Below are 18,244 nucleotides of genomic sequence, written 5' to 3'. Positions count from 1 at the left end.
TTTCCGGAAGGTCTGACACTTTTATATATATCTTAAATTAATGCTAATGTAATATAATTTATTATGCAAAAAAAAAATTTCGGACTTTATTTTATCTTCATGGTGAAAACAGACATCAAAGTTTATAAAAAAAATACGATTTTTGTAAAAAAGTTCTTTTTTATATTTTTAACTTTATAATGTTATAACTTTTTGAAAGATGTATGGATCAATATAAATTTTTTTTTATAGATGCATGATGTCTTTACCTATCATTTGGTATATTAATCAGGATATTAATAAGGAACTAGCAGATTATTTAGCTTTTGGAATAATCCACCAATTTTTTAAAATTAAACACTATCTAAAGATGCATTTTTTTTATGATAGTGATTTTAATCACTGTCAGATATCATTATACTTGATCCATCTATACCACGTCACCACTGTGTCGCGACCCCCCTGTGCTGGGTTTTTTTATTTATTGAAATAGCAATAAAAATGGGAAGGTCATAAAAATAATTTCTTTAATCTAATTATAGCATAAAGAATAAACCCAGAAAATTTAATAAAAAAGTAAGGTGGATGATTTGGCATGGATTAACCGTAAATTACCCAAATTTAAATTTACTTTCTTTTATTTGATATTCTGTATTATTTTTTTTATTAATGTTTTTGAAACCAAAGATAGTGCGAACAGTGATGTTATTTGATGACCTCAGGGCTAAATGTCATTCGTGTACTTATTACATTATATTATTAAACCTTTTAAAATTTTAAATATTTTAATTATTAATTGGTTACTATATTTATATTATACTGATGTATAAAACTATACTGTTTGTTATAGAAAAATATTACAGTGCTACATTATACATTATAAATAGTGAAATACAGAGTGATCGAAATCTGATAAGACACTTATTTTCTCAGAAACTATTGAGAGTTTAAAATTTTTGTAAAAAGAAAAATTATTAAGTTTATAAAACTACAATAATATGAAGTTAAATGAATTTTTTTTTATCCCTTCAGGAATAAAAATGTTTATTTATATTTTTTTTAAATGGGAACCACTATTTTTGATTTGATAATATTTGATAGAAAAAAAATTACAAACAATTTTGTTCTTATAATTTTTTTATCCGAACAACCGTTTACGTTTTATAATTGTTTAAAGATTTTGACTACCAGAAAAAATATTGGCATTTATTACGTTTCATAATATCGGTGGTAGTGCAACCGGTAATTTTGTTAGATCCTTTAGTCTTACCAAACTATAGATTTAGCTATTAAAGATACACCGAAAATCCGATTTGAATCTATTATTGTTATCACTCATTTAGTGCGTAGTAAATTTGTATAGCTAATTTACCTGTCATAACTGGACCAATAAAATTTAATCAATAAATTGGTTTATGCAACTGTAAATAAAAATAATGATTTCTGTATTAAATACAGTAAAATGACAATAGAAAATTGCCCTAATATCACTTAATTTTAACAAGCTGTAACAAACGAACTGTTAATCGGATAAAAAAAATTATAAGAATAAAATTGTTTATTTTATTTACAATTTGAAATACACAATCTGTACAACATAGCACAATAAGTATATATGATTTTTTAATAGTAGCATGAATATTTTGAATTAAGAAATCACCCATTGGTGACACTAGGCTGGTGTTGTGACCTGGTTGGTACGGTAGACAAAATGAAAAGATAATTCGTTTGATAATTAGTTGCTATTTATTATATTTAAAAATACATTTACACTTATAATTGACTTCTCGACTTTAATGAGTTGATACTTAATTAATATAAAAGATTCAGTGAACAAGTTAACATAAAAGATTCAGTGAGCAAATTAACAAAAGATTCAGTGAAAGTGATTCAGTGGAGAGTCGTCCAGGTTCGACCCTATGAACTATATGACTCTTGAACGAGTAGCTGACCACTATTGGCGCAACGCCTCAGGCGGCGGCGGCTGTAGGCCCAATACATTGAAAAGGGCTGAGCAAGCATCGAATGTTCTAGAAGGACTAGATGCTTGCCTGGTAAATACTTTATATACAAGACAAAAGAGGTCCCTAAAATAGGAACACCTACAAAAAATTAATAAAAAAATTTGCCACGCGTGCTTATGGCACGGCGGGCTAAAAAAATGTGGCTCAAAACGTAATAATTAAATGTATATTACCAGCCCCAAGGGCTCAGAAAATAAAGGAAGGTTTAGCCGACAACAAAAAAAAAAAATTCACATTTCTACAAAATTAGTGGACACTCACGAAAAAAAAATATATAAAAAATAAAACACACAATAGTCGCAACGCACACAACTAAAAAAAAACTTCCGCTACGGACGAAAACTAGCGTACCGGTTCCGATGATGGCTAATTTCCGACAAACTGTCTCGCGTTTGACCCTATGGTTCAATGGCGACAATACGGCTAGCCTTTAGAATAGGGGTCAATTATATTTACTATCTAATGACGGAAATTATTAAGAACAATTCGAATTAGAATTAAGCAGTGCAAATGACGTTCAAGATAGGTAAGGAGTGGGGTGAGTGTACACACAAATGCCATTAATGGACCGGTCTGAAGTAATACACAGCTGACTATCTCGCACGCTCACAAATAATTTAGGGTACATATGTATATATATATATATATAGTAGTAGTTAGAATCAGGCACGTAGACATGGGTGGGCCTGGCCTCCCTTAGATTTAATATGGCCCAGGGCCGGCCCCCCCAAATTTAAAATTCAATTATTTTTACGAATTATCAATAACGTACTAGGCCTTATATACATTGAAATTATTATTAATTTGTGATTACTATTGAGTAATACAGTTATTATTATGGCTATATTTTCATTTTTATATTCATAGAAAACGTTATTTGAAAAAGATAACGTTCTGGACGTAATAATAAATGGAATAGCAGTTACTCCAAACGTGGTTGCAGATAAATTTTTTTTAACTCTGGTCCAACAAATGATAACAAACTATCAAGTATCATTGATACTTATTGAAATATGCATTAATTAGAATCTAGTTGATTACAAAATTCGATAGAGTAATACTCTATGAACATTTTTTTGATAAATCTTATCTTTAATCCGTTTTTTTTTTATAATTTAGTAGTTATAATAGGTAATTTATTTGTTTTTGTTAATTTGTTATTTGCGTGCTCTAAATAATAGTAATGAAAATATGACTAAAAAAAGGCAGGAATTGTTTTTAATTTTAAATAAAATAAATTTAACATTGTTTATAATTTATATTTATTTTCAAAATTATTTATAACTTATTTGTTATTAGTATTTAGGTATAAATTATTTTTTCTTAATAGCTTAAAAGTTGAAAAATTAAATCAGCTTATGTTCACATCATTATTTTATAAGTTTCGATGCAAAGCTGAGAAGGTATTGGTTTTACTATGATGTGTTTTTTTTTTTGTGTCTGTTACCACTTTTTCTCAGCTCTCACAAAACCGATTTCTTTCAACGATACGTCAAAAGATCACAAATCGTATCTAGTCGAAGACATTACCCTTAAAAATTGAAAAAAATTCCCTCGTTCCCCATAAATGGGGGAAACCTCCAAAAAAATTACAAATTTAAAAATCGCTTATTTTCGAAATTTTTTCAATTTTTTTTACTTAAAATTGCTATAACTTTTTTAAAAATAACCAAATCAATATAATTTTTTTTTATATTGATGCAAGGTATCATTATCTTTCATTTGGTATATTTTTTTTTAAATCTGACTTTTTACCTGTCTACAGGGGGGGATTCAAAATGACAACTTTTTCACTAAAAATTAACTTTTCCAACTTAACTTTTGAAAGTGTTCCGGAAAGTCTGACACTTTTATATATATCTTAAATTAAAGCTAATGTAATATACTTTATTATGAAAAAATAATTTTGGACTTTAGATTGTCTTCAGGTTGAAAATGGCTACCAAATACTATTTTTGTGTGAAAATTCTCGATTTTATTTTTCACATTTTTAACTTTATAATGCTATAACTTATTGAAAAGTGTATGGATCAACATAATTTTTTTATGAGAAATAATATTTTTTAATAATCCCTTTTTCATTCGACATACTTTATCTTAATCAGGATATTAATAAGGAACTAGCAGATTATGTAGCTTTTGGAATAATCCACCAATTTTTTAAAATTAAACACTATCTAAAGATATGCATCGATGCATTTTTTTTTTGATAGTGATTTTAATCACTGTCAGATATCATTATACTTGATCTAACTATGCCACGTCACCACTGTGCCGCGACCCCCTGTGCTGGGTTTTTTTTTTTGTTGTTTTAACTAATAATTGCAAAATTTTACTAAATAATAAAACAGAAGGTAGGTTTCTAAATTAGTTATTTAGGTAGACTAAAGTTAGGTAAAACCTATATGGAGTAAGAGTTGAATATTGAAATAATTAATTTTATTTTATAATTTGTTGATAAATATCAACACTTAAACCATTTTGAAATGTTTTAAGGTCATTTCAAAATCATAGAGATAAAATTAAATACATTATATAAATTATAAAAATATGTCATATTATTATGTTATAAGTAACTTGACAATAAAATTGACTCAAAACAATTAAAAGTTATGATATTGAATTGCAAAATTACTTATTTCAATAAACTTTGTGAATATTTTGTTATGTCAAGTAAAAAATATCTAGTTAATCGGATATTAAACAGAATAATAACACAACTATATTTTAATTTTTCAACTTTCATGAATGAAAAACACGATTATTAAAACAAACTATTTCATTGTTGTAAGTACAGTAGTTTCAAAAAGGGAGTTTTGTGTAATGATGATTTAGCATTGAATAACATAGAATTAAAAATTATTTTGCTCGTCTTATAAAATAATTTTTTAGAATTGTGTTACAATTACTGCATATAGACATTCATAATGTGTCTGATTATGTATTTCTATCGCCACTTAATCATAGAAATGTGATAATAAACCACACGTAAAATGATTCATATTTTCTCTGAATATTTTAAATCAAACAAAAATTTATCTAGAATAAATTAAACGTTTATTAACAAATATAATATCAAATGAATATTTTCAATAAAGTTTAACTATATTTTTATAAATTTTAAGTATAAATTACTACGATTATTTATTCACCCAATCATCTGTCTCAGCATCATAAAAATAAATAGAAGATTTATCAAAATTGTAAAGATCAATTATGTTGTANATTTATTAAAACCGTAAATATTAATTATGTTGTTTTTCATTTCTGAAACAAAATAAAATTTTACAATTATTATCAATACAATAGTAGCTAATATTCGTAAAGATAAAAAATGTAGAAAGAATTGCTATAGGAGTTATCCAGGTAAGGTGGCAAACATAATGTTTAAAGATTCCCATTGGAAATCTTTGATTTTTTTTAAACAGTGGTATATATTATTAAATAAAATTTTTATTCCTATAATCAATTTTATTTTTTTATTTTTTTCTAACTCAAAAAGAATAAAAAAATTATTTACTTAGGGATTATAGTAAATATTTTTTAACTAAGCAATATATTACTTCATGAAAATTAAAATGTTTAATAATTTCAAAAATAGTTTAACTTTGGAAGTTAAAGGCTAAGATGTACATAGAGTTGAGGTTGAGATGGTACTTATAAACTATGTTACGGGAACTTCTATGCACGTCGCTACTACTAAAACAACAATAAAAATTGTTGAAGACGCTAGATAAAGCCATAAGTATACTTGAGAAATGGCACGATTTAAGAACTAATGTAGACATAATTATAATGGGCCGACTAAATAGTTATACAGGGTGTTCAGTAAGTCAGGAAACGGGTTTCTATTGTTCTCATTGTTTGTAACAATGAGTATAAAGTATAAAGTAAGTTGCTATAATTAATATAATATAAAATCATGTGATAGGAGGTATTTATATTATAGATTAATATACATAAGTAAGGTAATATCAACAAGGCCAACTGTCGGTGTACACGCGGAATGAGGAACCGCACTATATAAAAGGCAGCGAGTTTAACCGTTATTATATTAATAACCACAGAGAGATATTAAAAGGCATAGGCCTAAAACTCATAAAGAGTAAGTTCTGTCACACAACGTGAAGAAAAAACATGAATGTTCCTTTACACCATATTCATTCAGCAAATAACGCACATGAAAATGAGTGAATAGGTGAAATCACGAAAGCCGACGTTATTGATAACAGCTGCAAACCTTTAGCAGCAACGGACAACATTGATATAGGGGCTCCTTATTTAAAAATGCCAGTACCTAAATAATCCTTTTCGGGACTATACCGTCCGGACTTCTTTGAAATATCGGTGGCTAACAAAGTGATTACTACCTTTTGTGAGATCCACACCGATAACTATTGCAATTGTTGTCGAGTATAATTTTAAATATTTCTTATTGTGTATATAACTAATTTATAATATTTTTTTTATATTTTCATTTAATTAACTTATACATAAAGTAATAATTCTCAAGAGTCAATATAAATATTTAGATTGTTTATACGGGAGTTATTATTTAAAATAGGAGACGGCAATAGATACTATATCAACTAATAGTTGTTAAAATTTTTATTTCTAATAATTCAATAAGGTCTTACCCGTGGACGATTCTTATGAATTATTAGAAAATATTAATGGACTAAATTAAATAAGGGATGAAATTACAAAGTTCATAAAAATTGAACAAGGAAGACAAAAAAAAAAAAAACATAGGGTTAGATTTAAAAAGCATAAATAATTAAGAAATTAATAAATCTCCTGTACCTAAACATTTACGTACATATAATCACTCCATTTAAATCATAAAATTGATTAAAAACGTAAAATAATACAAAGATCTTAATATAAAGGAGATAATAAAACGTTTAAGAATAAGAATAATTTAATTCATTAGAATTGAGGTCCATTGGTTACATTATTAAACTGGCAAAATTTGACAATCAACTATAACATTACTATGATAGCATATGTATATGATAGCAGCACTAGATATTTAGATAAGTTGGGGTTATAAGGGAGTATTTTTAGTTTGTAGTGTCTGTATGAGTAACAGTGATGATACTTAAATTATTTCGAAATACGTATTTGTAACTTTTTGAGTATAATATTTTTTTAATTTTTTAGTCTTAAATAAATATTTTAAACATATTTTATTTTGTATAATATTACCCGAATGATCAATTGTTATCATATAGTACCTTTGTAATAGACTTGATTTTTGTTTACTTTAAACATAAACATAAACTTTATAATGTATATACATTTTTGTATACTTTTCTAGTATCACTCTAAGTATATTTATAATATATTAATTAGTATATTCGGAGTGAATCTATAAAGAACTAGATTTCTCTAAAATTTATAAATAGAATATACTCTTTATTTGTATATTTACAATCTATTAATTGAATACGTGGATAGGATGAATGGGTAGTTCACATTATAACCCTCACAATAATAGTATTTACATTGTTAGTTAAAATTATATAAATTTAAAGATTTTTTTTTATTTATCTCTTTAGTTGCTTGGTCATAGGTCTCTACGACAGGTGCGTTTAAGACGTGGTTGGGTTAGGTTGGGTTGGGTTGCTTGGAAGTTTTTAGTGCTAAATTTGGCCATTAAATTATTAGGAAGATTTAATAGTTTTAATTCAATTTTGGATTGGAGAAAAGTAAGGGTCTTAATATCATAGTAGCTCAAAATAAATAATATTAGAAAGTTAGTTGGATTGGTAGTGGTTGTTAAATAGGTGTCAAGATTAGTAGTCGCCTTTGTTTCGTCAACTAGTATTAAGTAATATAATATACGAGACTCTTTCTGATTGAGTTACTACTAAAGAAAGTAAATTATCTCTGATGGGGTGTGGATAAAAGGGTTCGTTATGGACAGACCTGAACTAAACTTACGAATAGTCAGGATCTGTTAGAATACTTATGTAAGTGAATGCAATAAAAATATAGACTATACATTTCTTATAAAAAAATGAAGTTGACACCCTTTAAGATGTAAGGGGTGAACCTAACAATATATATGTAAATAACGAAATCGAAAAAATTGTTTTTAGAAAAGAGAAAAGAGAATTAAGAAAAATGCAAAAAATATTAGTTCGACGTGCGGTTGTAAATAAATAAATAAATTCACCTACGGTCGAAAATTTAACCAAATTATTTTACTTCTTTTTATTGTGAGATTACTGTGCCGTTATATGTGATTTAAGGGCAGTTTAGAGGTCGTCAGGAGAAGTTAACACGATTAGTTTTAGTATCGATAATTTTGATCTTCCAGTTTTTAAACCACTTTGAAAGAGTATCTAAGTGAGATTCTACACATTGGCTTGCCAGTGCTGGTCCAGTATGAGAATCTAGTATAGCTGTATCGTTAGCATAAGTATCAATTAATGTATTTGTAGTAGTCAGTATATCCGAAGTGTAAAAAATATATAATAGAGGCGCTATATCATAAAATTAATTAAAAACGTAAAATAATACAAAGATCTTTATAAGGCATTATTAACATTATTTCCGAAATACGTATATTATTGTTTAAAATTTTTTGTAGCATTTTTAGTTAAATATTCTTAATTTTAAATTAATATTATACTAACAGTTTTAATTTCAAATAATATTAGGAAAAAGTAATAAAGATTCATTATATTTTACTTTTGTAATCGAATTTATATTCGTTATTTATAAACCGATCGACTATTATTGAACGGTTTTCGTAATTCAGACTATCAAAGAATGTGCTAGTCGAAATGACGTTCATTGCATTACTTCTTGACACAGTGTTATTATTTTCAGTATCTACCTTGCGAAATTGTTCGTACAAATCATCTTCAACCTGTTTCAGACGTGAAAATTCCATTTCGAAAATTCTTCTGTAAGTATTTACATCTTTCCATTCGTATTTCTTATATTTATTTACATTTAATTGTGCGCGATAAAATGCTATGGGATTCTCTTTCTATAAAAATTCAATTTTAAGTTATTTATTGGCTTATAATAGTTATTAAAATAATTGTATATTTACAAAAGTTAAAAATTAAAAATCAATTTTAGATATAAAATATATGTTGACACAGCACAGCGCCTTGCTTTAGGCGGGCGTTCATTCGTGTCTCTTTTGATATCAGCCGTCCACCTATTAATATGACAATGGGTGATCATTGTGCATTTCCTCATCCTTGTTAATGTGACAGGACCACCTCCGATTGTGTATTTCTAACAATGTATTCTGTTTTTTCCGATGATCGCCTTGGTTGATACATTTTTTGGAATGTCCGACTGATCTTCTCGTTATTTTTCTTTATTTTGTTTTCCATTGTGCGACGTGTTTTTTAACAGTTTTTTTTATCTTCGAAGCGAAGCTGAGAAGGTATTAATTTTACTATGATGTATTTTTTTTTTTGTGTGTCTGTATACGCTCAATCTCAGCTCTCACTGAACCGATTTGAAAAAAAAAAATTTGACCTCTGAATTTATCTTCATGGTAAAAATAACTACCGTANAAAAAAAAAATTTGACCTCTGGATTTGTCTTCATGGTAAAAATAACTACCGTATTCAAAAATTTGCTATTTTTGTGTTAAAATTCTGGGTTTTGTATTTTATTTTATTTTAAAATACCTGACAAGGGGAGTACAGATTTTCATAAATATTATATAAATTAAAATTAATATAGCATAGAAAGTTAAACTTATTTAAATTTGTTTGCTTCTTTAAGTCGAGAAAAATAACTTTGAAATTTGAACTAGCTTAAATAGCCAAATTTTTCAATCGATGATTGCAACGTACAGTTGCCGAGTTGGTAAAACTTATGTTTTACACGCTTGGTGTACGAGGTTCCAGCCTGCGTAAGGCAATGAATTTTTTGCAATTTTTCTTAATTCTTTTTAAGTTAGTATAAATTTTTAACTCATTTAGATTCAATAACTTCAATAAAGATCAAGGATCCTATCACTTTAGTCGCCCCTTGCAAGTAGAAATTTCTTATTCGTATTAAAATTATTTTACTATATTTTAAGTTTTAGCTTCTATGCAAAGCTGAAATGAGATTCCAATCGGCTTGGTTTAAATTGTGTAAGGGGGAGTGACATTTGATGGGAGAATAGGAAATATAGTTGGAGGAAGGAGGAGAGTGAGAAATAACAATGGGGTAGTGGTTGTTACCATAAACGCAATCTAGGACAGACCAATGAAGAGACCAAGATAATATAGGAGAAGTAAAAGTAATATCAACAGCTGTGTCGGCAAAAGGGGGGCGATTGGCGAGAGTAGGGGAGCCGTCTTTGATAATACTTAGATTAAAAGAATGTTAAGGAAAAGATGATGATGAATGAAGTAACAACGGATGAAGTTTTACTTGGCGTCGAGCCGTTTAATAAAAGAAGTGAAAAGAGAGTTGCGACACAAAAATAATATGCGAACAAATGATAAATAATAACACTAGTATTACTGTGAAATAACCGTTGACAAAAGACAATAAAAGTTAATCGAAACACGGTGGCGTTTTCTGGTTGATCCGGTGGACGGCGTATCACAGTGTCAAAGGTGTCCCGAAGAAGACTGACTCGACGTATTATTGCGGCGGGGTATACGACGCTAGGCATTTGTTGGACTTTACACCACGACGATAACGCGTGTGTGTGACGGTCCGGTTTACAGTTAAGCGGTGGCTGAGAAGGAGCTGACACGACCGCGGGGTGTCAACGTGTGACAACGCCGTGGCCGTGTCAAGAACAAATGAAAGAAAAAATTTAATTTCCACGATAATTACTGTCATGAGATCCCCATGCAGGATGGTGACCGTTTAAGTCCCCACCGTTAATGGAGTTAATAGAAAACAAATAGAAGATAGAATTAACTTTTGTCGGAGGAGGGTTGGAAGAGGGGGGAATATAAATAGACCAAAGACAAACAGGAGAAGAATGGTTAGAGAAAGCAACAATACCAATAATGTCGATTGAATGAATACGTAGGGAGTTTAAAAGATTATCGTTAATAGAAATAGGAGAAATTTGAATGGTGTGATGGGCAGCAATGGCCACTCCACTGTAACCGTCCTGTCTATCAGAACGAATGAGGTTAAAATTGTTGATCTGGTAAGACCGCTTTGGTAAAAGCCAAGTTTCCGATAATAAAGCAAAGGAGCTATTGTGTTCAGATAAGAGGAAAGAAAGGTCATGAGTGTGTGGAATAATTCTGCGTATATTCCATTGTAAAATATTAAAGGCAGGACAGGAGTTTGAAGAAATATTAGTATTATTTAGAGTTGTCATCATTAATTGTCTTTAAAGATTTGGCGTTAAATAAGGAAAATTCTACTAAAAAACGGAGCGAGGCAGGAGAAGAAAGTGAGTCAGGATCGCGAGTAAGGGACTGAGAAAGTTGATCGACGAAGGATGAAATCCAGTCATTATTTTCATGAGTGGGGGAATTAATGGAAGTTACGTAATTAAGATAACTACCATTAGGGGAAGCGAAGTGTTCATTAACAGGGTGGAGTGAAGGGAAATGGGGGGAAGAATATGCGTTATTATTATGTAGAGCAGTTTTTTTTTTATGTTTTTGTGTGGAGGAAGAATTAAGAGCCGGAAAAAAGGAGGTAAGTAAATGGTTATCTATAGTATGAGGACTGGCTGGCTGTACATTATTAACATTGTTAAAATTTTTAGCATTATTAACATTAATGATATTTTTAACATTATTAATATTATTGTTCTTATTAGAGTATAGTTATTAGTGACTTGTGCGTAGGAAAAAGCTGAGTTGACAACACCAGAACGCTTAATTGCTGCGGCTTCAGAATAAGAAATATTATTTACTGCCATGATTTTTTTTATGTCTTTTTGAATAGTCCATTCGACGCAAGACCGATCGGTTGAGAGGTGGTTTAAGTTGTAAAGAATACAGATCGGTGGAAAAGTATATTTTTCGGGGCAAAGCGACGCGTTGTGGTATGCTAAGCCGCAGTGTCCGTAGCGTTCTTTACTACGGCAAAATTTTTGTGTGTGTCCGAAACGGAGGCATATAGCGCACTGCACGGGGCTACGCACGCTAGGCGAGACGTCGAATAACACTTTATAGATGGACAAAAATTTCGGTAGAGAGGTGGATAGAAAATTCAGCTCGACGAATGGAGAGGGGACAAGTTGATTGTCACGCTTGGTGTTGATACGTCTGAAAGATAAGATCTCTGTAGAGCATTCTAAACTGTCCCAAAAATCAGTTTCAGTGACGTTGATGTCAAGGCGTATCACGCCCAAACTGAATAATAAAGTACTCGGTATAGAAGCAGATAAGCCGTTCTCAGAGTGGTGTGAAGAGTTTAAAAACAAATTAGCGTTGTGGACAATATCGAGAGTAATTTTCAAACGCTTAGTGCTAATAAACTTAATATTAATAATGCCCTTAAACGATTTTGTAAGAACTTTACCTAGTTTGACGGGATTTAGTTTTTCTAAATTTTTTTCATCTGTAGATGAGAGTAGGACGCAAATGGGGCCAGAATAGTTGTCCGGAAAACGAGTGATGCCATGTTGTGTTGATATCGTGTGATTGTCGGTATATGATGGTGATGTTTTATCTTTATGAGTAATGTTCATTGTAGCGTCAGTCATGACTACATTGGTTGGCGATAGCGGTGGAGAGATCAAACCGGTTTTAGCTTTTTTAGCTGTTGGGCCGGATGGCGATTTAATTTTGATCGATTTCTTCGAGGGCGCCAGGCTCTCGTTAGAAGAGAATTGTTTGGTTATTTAAAGAGATTGTGGTCGACGTTGGGGGGAAGATCGGCCCTCCTCCACCGGAGCCTGGTTAGGCATTCAAAAATACCGGGAGAGAAACTACAACTCGATAAATAAATAGATTTGTTTGAAAAACTACGATACAAAGATAATAACAATAATAATAACCGCGGAAACAGATTCGATAACTACGTCCGTACTGTTCGACGGGTAGAACGCAACTTTTTAATAATAATAAAACTTAGAAGTGATACAAAAAGTCTAATTGCAGATTTGAAAACAACGCAAAAAGTTGATTTAGAAAAGTATATATTTGCTTCTGATGAAAGTTCTTTTTAGTACAGTGTATTTATTCATAAGTAAAATAAATTTTTTATTGAAAAGTATTGCATAAATCCCTTTAAATTTTTATACGCCTTAAAAGTATATGAATATATAACTCCTTTTTATTTTTATAATATTTATTTAAAAATTACAATATTATATTATTGAATATAAATTTCATACTAATATTAATTATTGTAATTATTATGTATTCATATATTATAATTATAAATTGGGATAAAATTAAGGGAATAAGTGTTATTGTTGTTTTTGAAATAATCTACCAATTTCTTAAATTAAACACTATCTACACATTTGCATTGAAGCGTTTCTTATGATAGTGATTTTAATCACTGTCAGATATCATATATAGTTATCCCTACTACGCCACGTCCATACTGTGCCCCTGACACCACTGTGCTACCGTTTTTTTGTTTGATTACACACCGTGTACCTAAGTTGTATCAATTTACAAAGTGATCGAAATCTGATAAGACAGTTATTTTCTCAGGTACTATTGAGAGTTTAAAATTTTTGTAAAAAGAAATATTATTAAGTTTATAAAACTCTACAATAATATGAAGTTAAATGAATTTTTTTTTATCCCTTCAGGGATAAAAATGTTTATTTATAATTTTTTTTAATGGGAACCACTATTTTTGATTTGATAATATTTGATAGAAAAAAAAATTAAAAACAATTTGTTCTTATAATTTCTTTCACAGAACAGCCGTTTACGTTTTATAATTTTTTAAAGATTTTGACTATCAGAAAAAGTATTATCATTTATTACGTTTCATAATATCGGTAGCAGTGCAACCGGTATTTTTGTTAGATCCTTTAGTCTTACAAAATCATAGACTTAGCTATTAATACTACACCGAAAACCCGGTTTGAATCTATTATTGTTATCACTCATTTAGTGTGTAGTAAATTTTTATAGCTAATTTACCTGTCATAATTTGATCAATAAAATTTGATTTATGTAATAGCAAATAAAAATAATAACTTCTGTATTTAATACAGTAAAATGACAATAGAAATTTGGCCTAAAATCACTTAACTTTAACAAACTGTAACGGACGAATGGTTAATTGGATAAAAAAAATTATAAGAACAAAATTGTTTGTAATTTATTTTTCTATCGTATTATGAAGTTAAAAATAAGGGTTCCTATTTAAGAAAATTATAAATAAACATTTTTATCCCTGAAGAGATAAAAAAAAATTGATTTAACTTCATATTATTGTAGAGTTTTATAATTCTGTTAATTTTTCTCTTTACAAAAATTTTAAATTCTCAATAGTTTCTGAGAAAATGGGTGTCTTACCAGATTTCAATCACCCTGTATATGTTAATTCTATTTTTCATGATTAAACATATGTATCCATTGTTTATTGTCAGTTATGACTTAAAAACCAATATGCTTAAACTATAGTAGTTACAATCTGGACAATAATATTTTTACTAATTTACAACGGATATATGAACTACATTTACCCTAATTTATTTGTTTACAAATAACTTTCAATTAATATTTATAATTACTTCTATCATTTGAGATCAAGTTACTATCTAAAAAAAATACATTATATGTAGAACAAAGAATATACTTTAAGCAGTAAGCCGGACCGCGACAACCGAGTACTGAGACTGATGAAAGACACAAGGACTAGTGATGGGCATAATCGAGATATATAATCGAGATATCTCGATTATGAAAATAATCGAGATATTTCGATTATTGAAATCATATCAATTATATAATCGAGATATTCTGATTTTTTTAATAAATAATATTAGAATAATATTGATTATTCTATAATCGAGTGATTATTTCTAATGATTTCTCGTTTATTATAAAAACAATGATTTCTTGATCTTGAAATGTATATAATCGAATAAAAGTTATTTCGAATGATGTCCATGAAACGATGAAACGAGAGAATACTATTTTTAAGTTTTTATTTAGCATAAATTATAGTCGAATTATTATTAAATTGTTGACTTCGAGTCTTATTTTCAACTCGTTCAATCGCTACTCATGGCAACACCTTATCTGTCACATTTTTGGGAAGTATGTGACGATTAGAACAAAGTTTTGTCCTGAACTGGCTAAACTACTGAGTTCTGATTCTCTCACTAGTTGTGAATTTATGAAAAATCAATTAGGTGTGGAATTAGGTGTTTTAATTATGATGGTCAAGCAGGCTATTGCTACCTTATCTTATGTTTTTATTTTTAAATTTGTTATCGGTTTTTTTAAAATATAGGTAATAATTATCAAATAAANTTTAAAATATAGGTAATAATTATTAAATAAAAAAAATAACAACTTGTCTTTTATTTAAAGCACTTATTAATAATGCATTATTAATATATTATTGTTATTATTATTCCTAAATTATAGTTTAATATATTAATTATAAATAAACACCAACAAATAAAAAAAGCAAAATTAAATTAATAATTATTTACTATAGGTATATTTATTCATATTTCGTATAATTTTTCGATTCTCTCGATAAATAATAATAGTTGATTATTCTTATCATACGAGCAGACGATTTTAACTTCGAGTGATTTTTCGAGAGATTCACTCGATTATGAAAATGTCTCGATTACTAATCATTCGATTATCGAAATCATTCGATTATGCCCATCACTAGCAAGGACTAAGACAACTATACTGGTATATACATATACCAGTATAGTTGCAGCCACCGACTAGCAACCATCACTCTGAAGATGGACTCTGCAATGAGTCCGAAACGTCAGAACTCAACTGTAAATATGGATATATCCTCAAGCACTTCAAGCAATTTTGTTTTTATAATTTTTTTATCCGAACAACCGTTCACGTTTTATAATTGTTTAAAGATTTTGACTACCAGAAAAAGTATTATCATTTATTACGTTTTATAATATCGGTGGCAGTGCAACCGGTATTTTTGTTAGATCCTTTAGTCTTACAAAATCATAGACTTAGCTATTAATAATACACCGAAAACCCGGTTTGAATCTATTATTGTTATCACTCATTTAGTGTGTAGTAAATTTTTATAGCTAATTTACCTGTCATAACTTGATCAATTAAATTTAGTTTATGTAATAGCAAATAAAAATAATAACTTCTGTATTTAATACAGTAAGTAAAAATTATAAGAATAAAATTGTTTGTTATTTTATTTACAATTTGAAATACACAATCTGTACAACATAGCACAATAAGTATATATGATATTATAACAGTGGCATGAATTTTTAAATTAAGAAATCACCCATTAATGATACTAGGCTGGGAATCTTGGCTGGTTGGATGTCTAGAGTCTAGCATTAAAATTGTTTGTAGTTTTTTTTCTATCATATTACACAGTTAAAAATAAGGGTTCCCATTTAAGAAAATTATAAATAAGGGTTTTTATCCTTGATGGAACAAAAAAAAATTATGATTTAACTACATATTAATGTAGAGTTTTTTGAACTTGATATTTTTTCTCTATAATAAAATTTAAAATTCTCAATATTTTCTGAGAAAATGAGTGTCTTACATGATTTTGATTACTCTGTATACACAACTGAAATATGTACAATCAAATAAACGGGCTACTAGTCAACTATAATTTTTGTTAACCAACAAAATGTTCAGTAATTAAGAAAACATGCAATTGTTTCAAACAATGAGAACAATAGAAATCCGTTTCCTTATTTACTACTGTAAACACTCTATATAGGACCATCTTGAATACGTTGTAATGTATATATATATATATATTAGGGTGGTCTAAAAGTGACAAAAAAAAAATTTTTTTTTTAAGTTATACTCCTACACTTGAAAATTGTTCTACCTGGTTTTATATACAATTCTCAAGAAAAAAAAACACTAAAAATTAATTTTTGAGCCATCCCAAGCTATTTGAAAATTTTTAACTTAAAAAAAAAATAAAATAATAATGAAAACTATTTTATGTATACGTTCTTATATTTTTTTATCAATAAGTCAAGCTATATTATATAAATCATTTTTAACATTTCTAATTTTACTTACTAAAGAATTAAAAAATTATAGAAAAGTTGAATTGCTTTTTTTTAAAGTTTGTTTGCTGCAATCAGGGTAAATCTTCCGATGCTCAGAAACTACTTGTAAGAGAAACTGAAGTTGATCCTCATCATGAGTAATTTTGCGATTAAGGTCTTGAATCAATGAAACTCCTCTTTCTGCCACGTCATTGGTAACTCGAAGATTCTTAAAAACTTCCTCTGCTTTTAAGTAGCTTTTAGACTCGGTCCAGTTTACCACGTCATTTTTCAAAAATTCATCGACACCAAATTCTGTGAAAATTTGTATTGTATTTTTGTTAGCTAAATCATGAAGCTGTAAATTTTCTACATCGTGTTGGTCAATTTTCGGTCTTACATTGGGAACTTCTGGAGAGGGGTTATTATTTATGGCGTAAATTATCTTACATTTGGTTTCAACAGGGACATTTTTGTCGAACAGACAAAGACCAACTAACTCATCTGACAAATACCATAAATGACCCATCATTTTTTTTACAGTGGCTTTTGAAATATGTGGATTATCATATTTTATTAAGGTCTTTATCAGTTGCAAGTCATTATTTGGAGCACATGCCGCCAAAGTTGCAGTGAACCAATTTTTTAAATGGACGGTTACAATGAAAACACATATTTCCTCGAGGCCCCTTTTTTCTTTGGTACTTAGATGAAATTGTTCACTAAACATAAATATTTTTAAACAGTAAATTACTTTTGACATCCAACGTGAATGACTAGTAGCACCTGGAGTCATAAATTTTATTCCTCTGGTGGGTTCTTCACCAAGAAATATAACTGATAATTCCAGCATCTCACGATAATCATCTCTTACTTGTTTTATTTTAAGCATTTCTTGGCAAAAATTAACTAGTTCATGTCGTATATTCTCTGTAATCCTTTGAATAATAGCCGAGTTTGCTATAACGTATGCAGAATGATCAATTTTAGACCAAGAAATTCGAAATCGTACAAACATTCGGTTATCAGGGCCTGTTGTCGCTGAAGGTAACACTAAAAGTCTAAAAGCTACTTAAAAGCAGAGGAAGTTTTTAAGAATCTTCGAGTTACCAATGAC

The 18,244-nt window shown here is 28.9% G+C and overlaps 3 protein-coding genes across 3 annotated transcripts in view; all 3 read right to left on the bottom strand.

The window, feature by feature from the left end:
• Positions 1–5,037: 5,037 nt before the first annotated feature.
• The window catches only part of LOC126905659 (uncharacterized), a 20,658-nt gene continuing 7,451 nt past the window's right edge, over positions 5,038–18,244 (bottom strand). The window contains exons 3-5 of the mRNA XM_050685595.1: positions 8,703–9,006; positions 5,241–5,270; positions 5,038–5,205 (exon numbers count right to left, since the gene is read on the bottom strand). Of these exons, the coding sequence (XP_050541552.1) occupies positions 5,144–5,205; positions 5,241–5,270; positions 8,703–9,006 (396 nt within the window). The 3' untranslated portion in view covers positions 5,038–5,143. The remainder of the gene's footprint in view (positions 5,206–5,240; positions 5,271–8,702; positions 9,007–18,244) is intronic.
• Positions 9,016–13,069, bottom strand: LOC126905642 (uncharacterized). Its single transcript, XM_050685562.1, has 2 exons — positions 9,567–13,069; positions 9,016–9,512 (listed from the first exon to the last, which is right to left on the bottom strand). Exon 1 carries the CDS (start codon positions 12,658–12,660, stop codon positions 11,662–11,664), a length of 999 nt encoding a protein of 332 aa, XP_050541519.1. The 5' UTR covers positions 12,661–13,069; the 3' UTR covers positions 9,016–9,512; positions 9,567–11,661.
• LOC126905643 (uncharacterized) lies at positions 13,493–18,200 on the bottom strand. Its single transcript, XM_050685563.1, has 2 exons — positions 16,186–18,200; positions 13,493–14,062 (listed from the first exon to the last, which is right to left on the bottom strand). Exon 1 carries the CDS (start codon positions 18,143–18,145, stop codon positions 17,174–17,176), a length of 972 nt encoding a protein of 323 aa, XP_050541520.1. The 5' UTR covers positions 18,146–18,200; the 3' UTR covers positions 13,493–14,062; positions 16,186–17,173.

This window comes from Daktulosphaira vitifoliae, unplaced genomic scaffold (genome assembly GCF_025091365.1).
Source record: "Daktulosphaira vitifoliae isolate Bord-2020 unplaced genomic scaffold, ASM2509136v1 Scaffold_4, whole genome shotgun sequence".
NCBI classification, from domain to species: Eukaryota; Metazoa; Arthropoda; class Insecta; order Hemiptera; family Phylloxeridae; genus Daktulosphaira; species Daktulosphaira vitifoliae.
Note: the sequence above shows the minus strand (reverse complement) of the source record. Positions and strands in the feature narration are given on the sequence as shown.

Coding starts and splice junctions, on each gene's coding strand:
- LOC126905642 (XM_050685562.1), bottom strand. CDS start 12,660: ATGACTGACGCTACAATGAACATTACTCATAAAGATAAAACATCACCA.
- LOC126905643 (XM_050685563.1), bottom strand. CDS start 18,145: ATGTTTGTACGATTTCGAATTTCTTGGTCTAAAATTGATCATTCTGCA.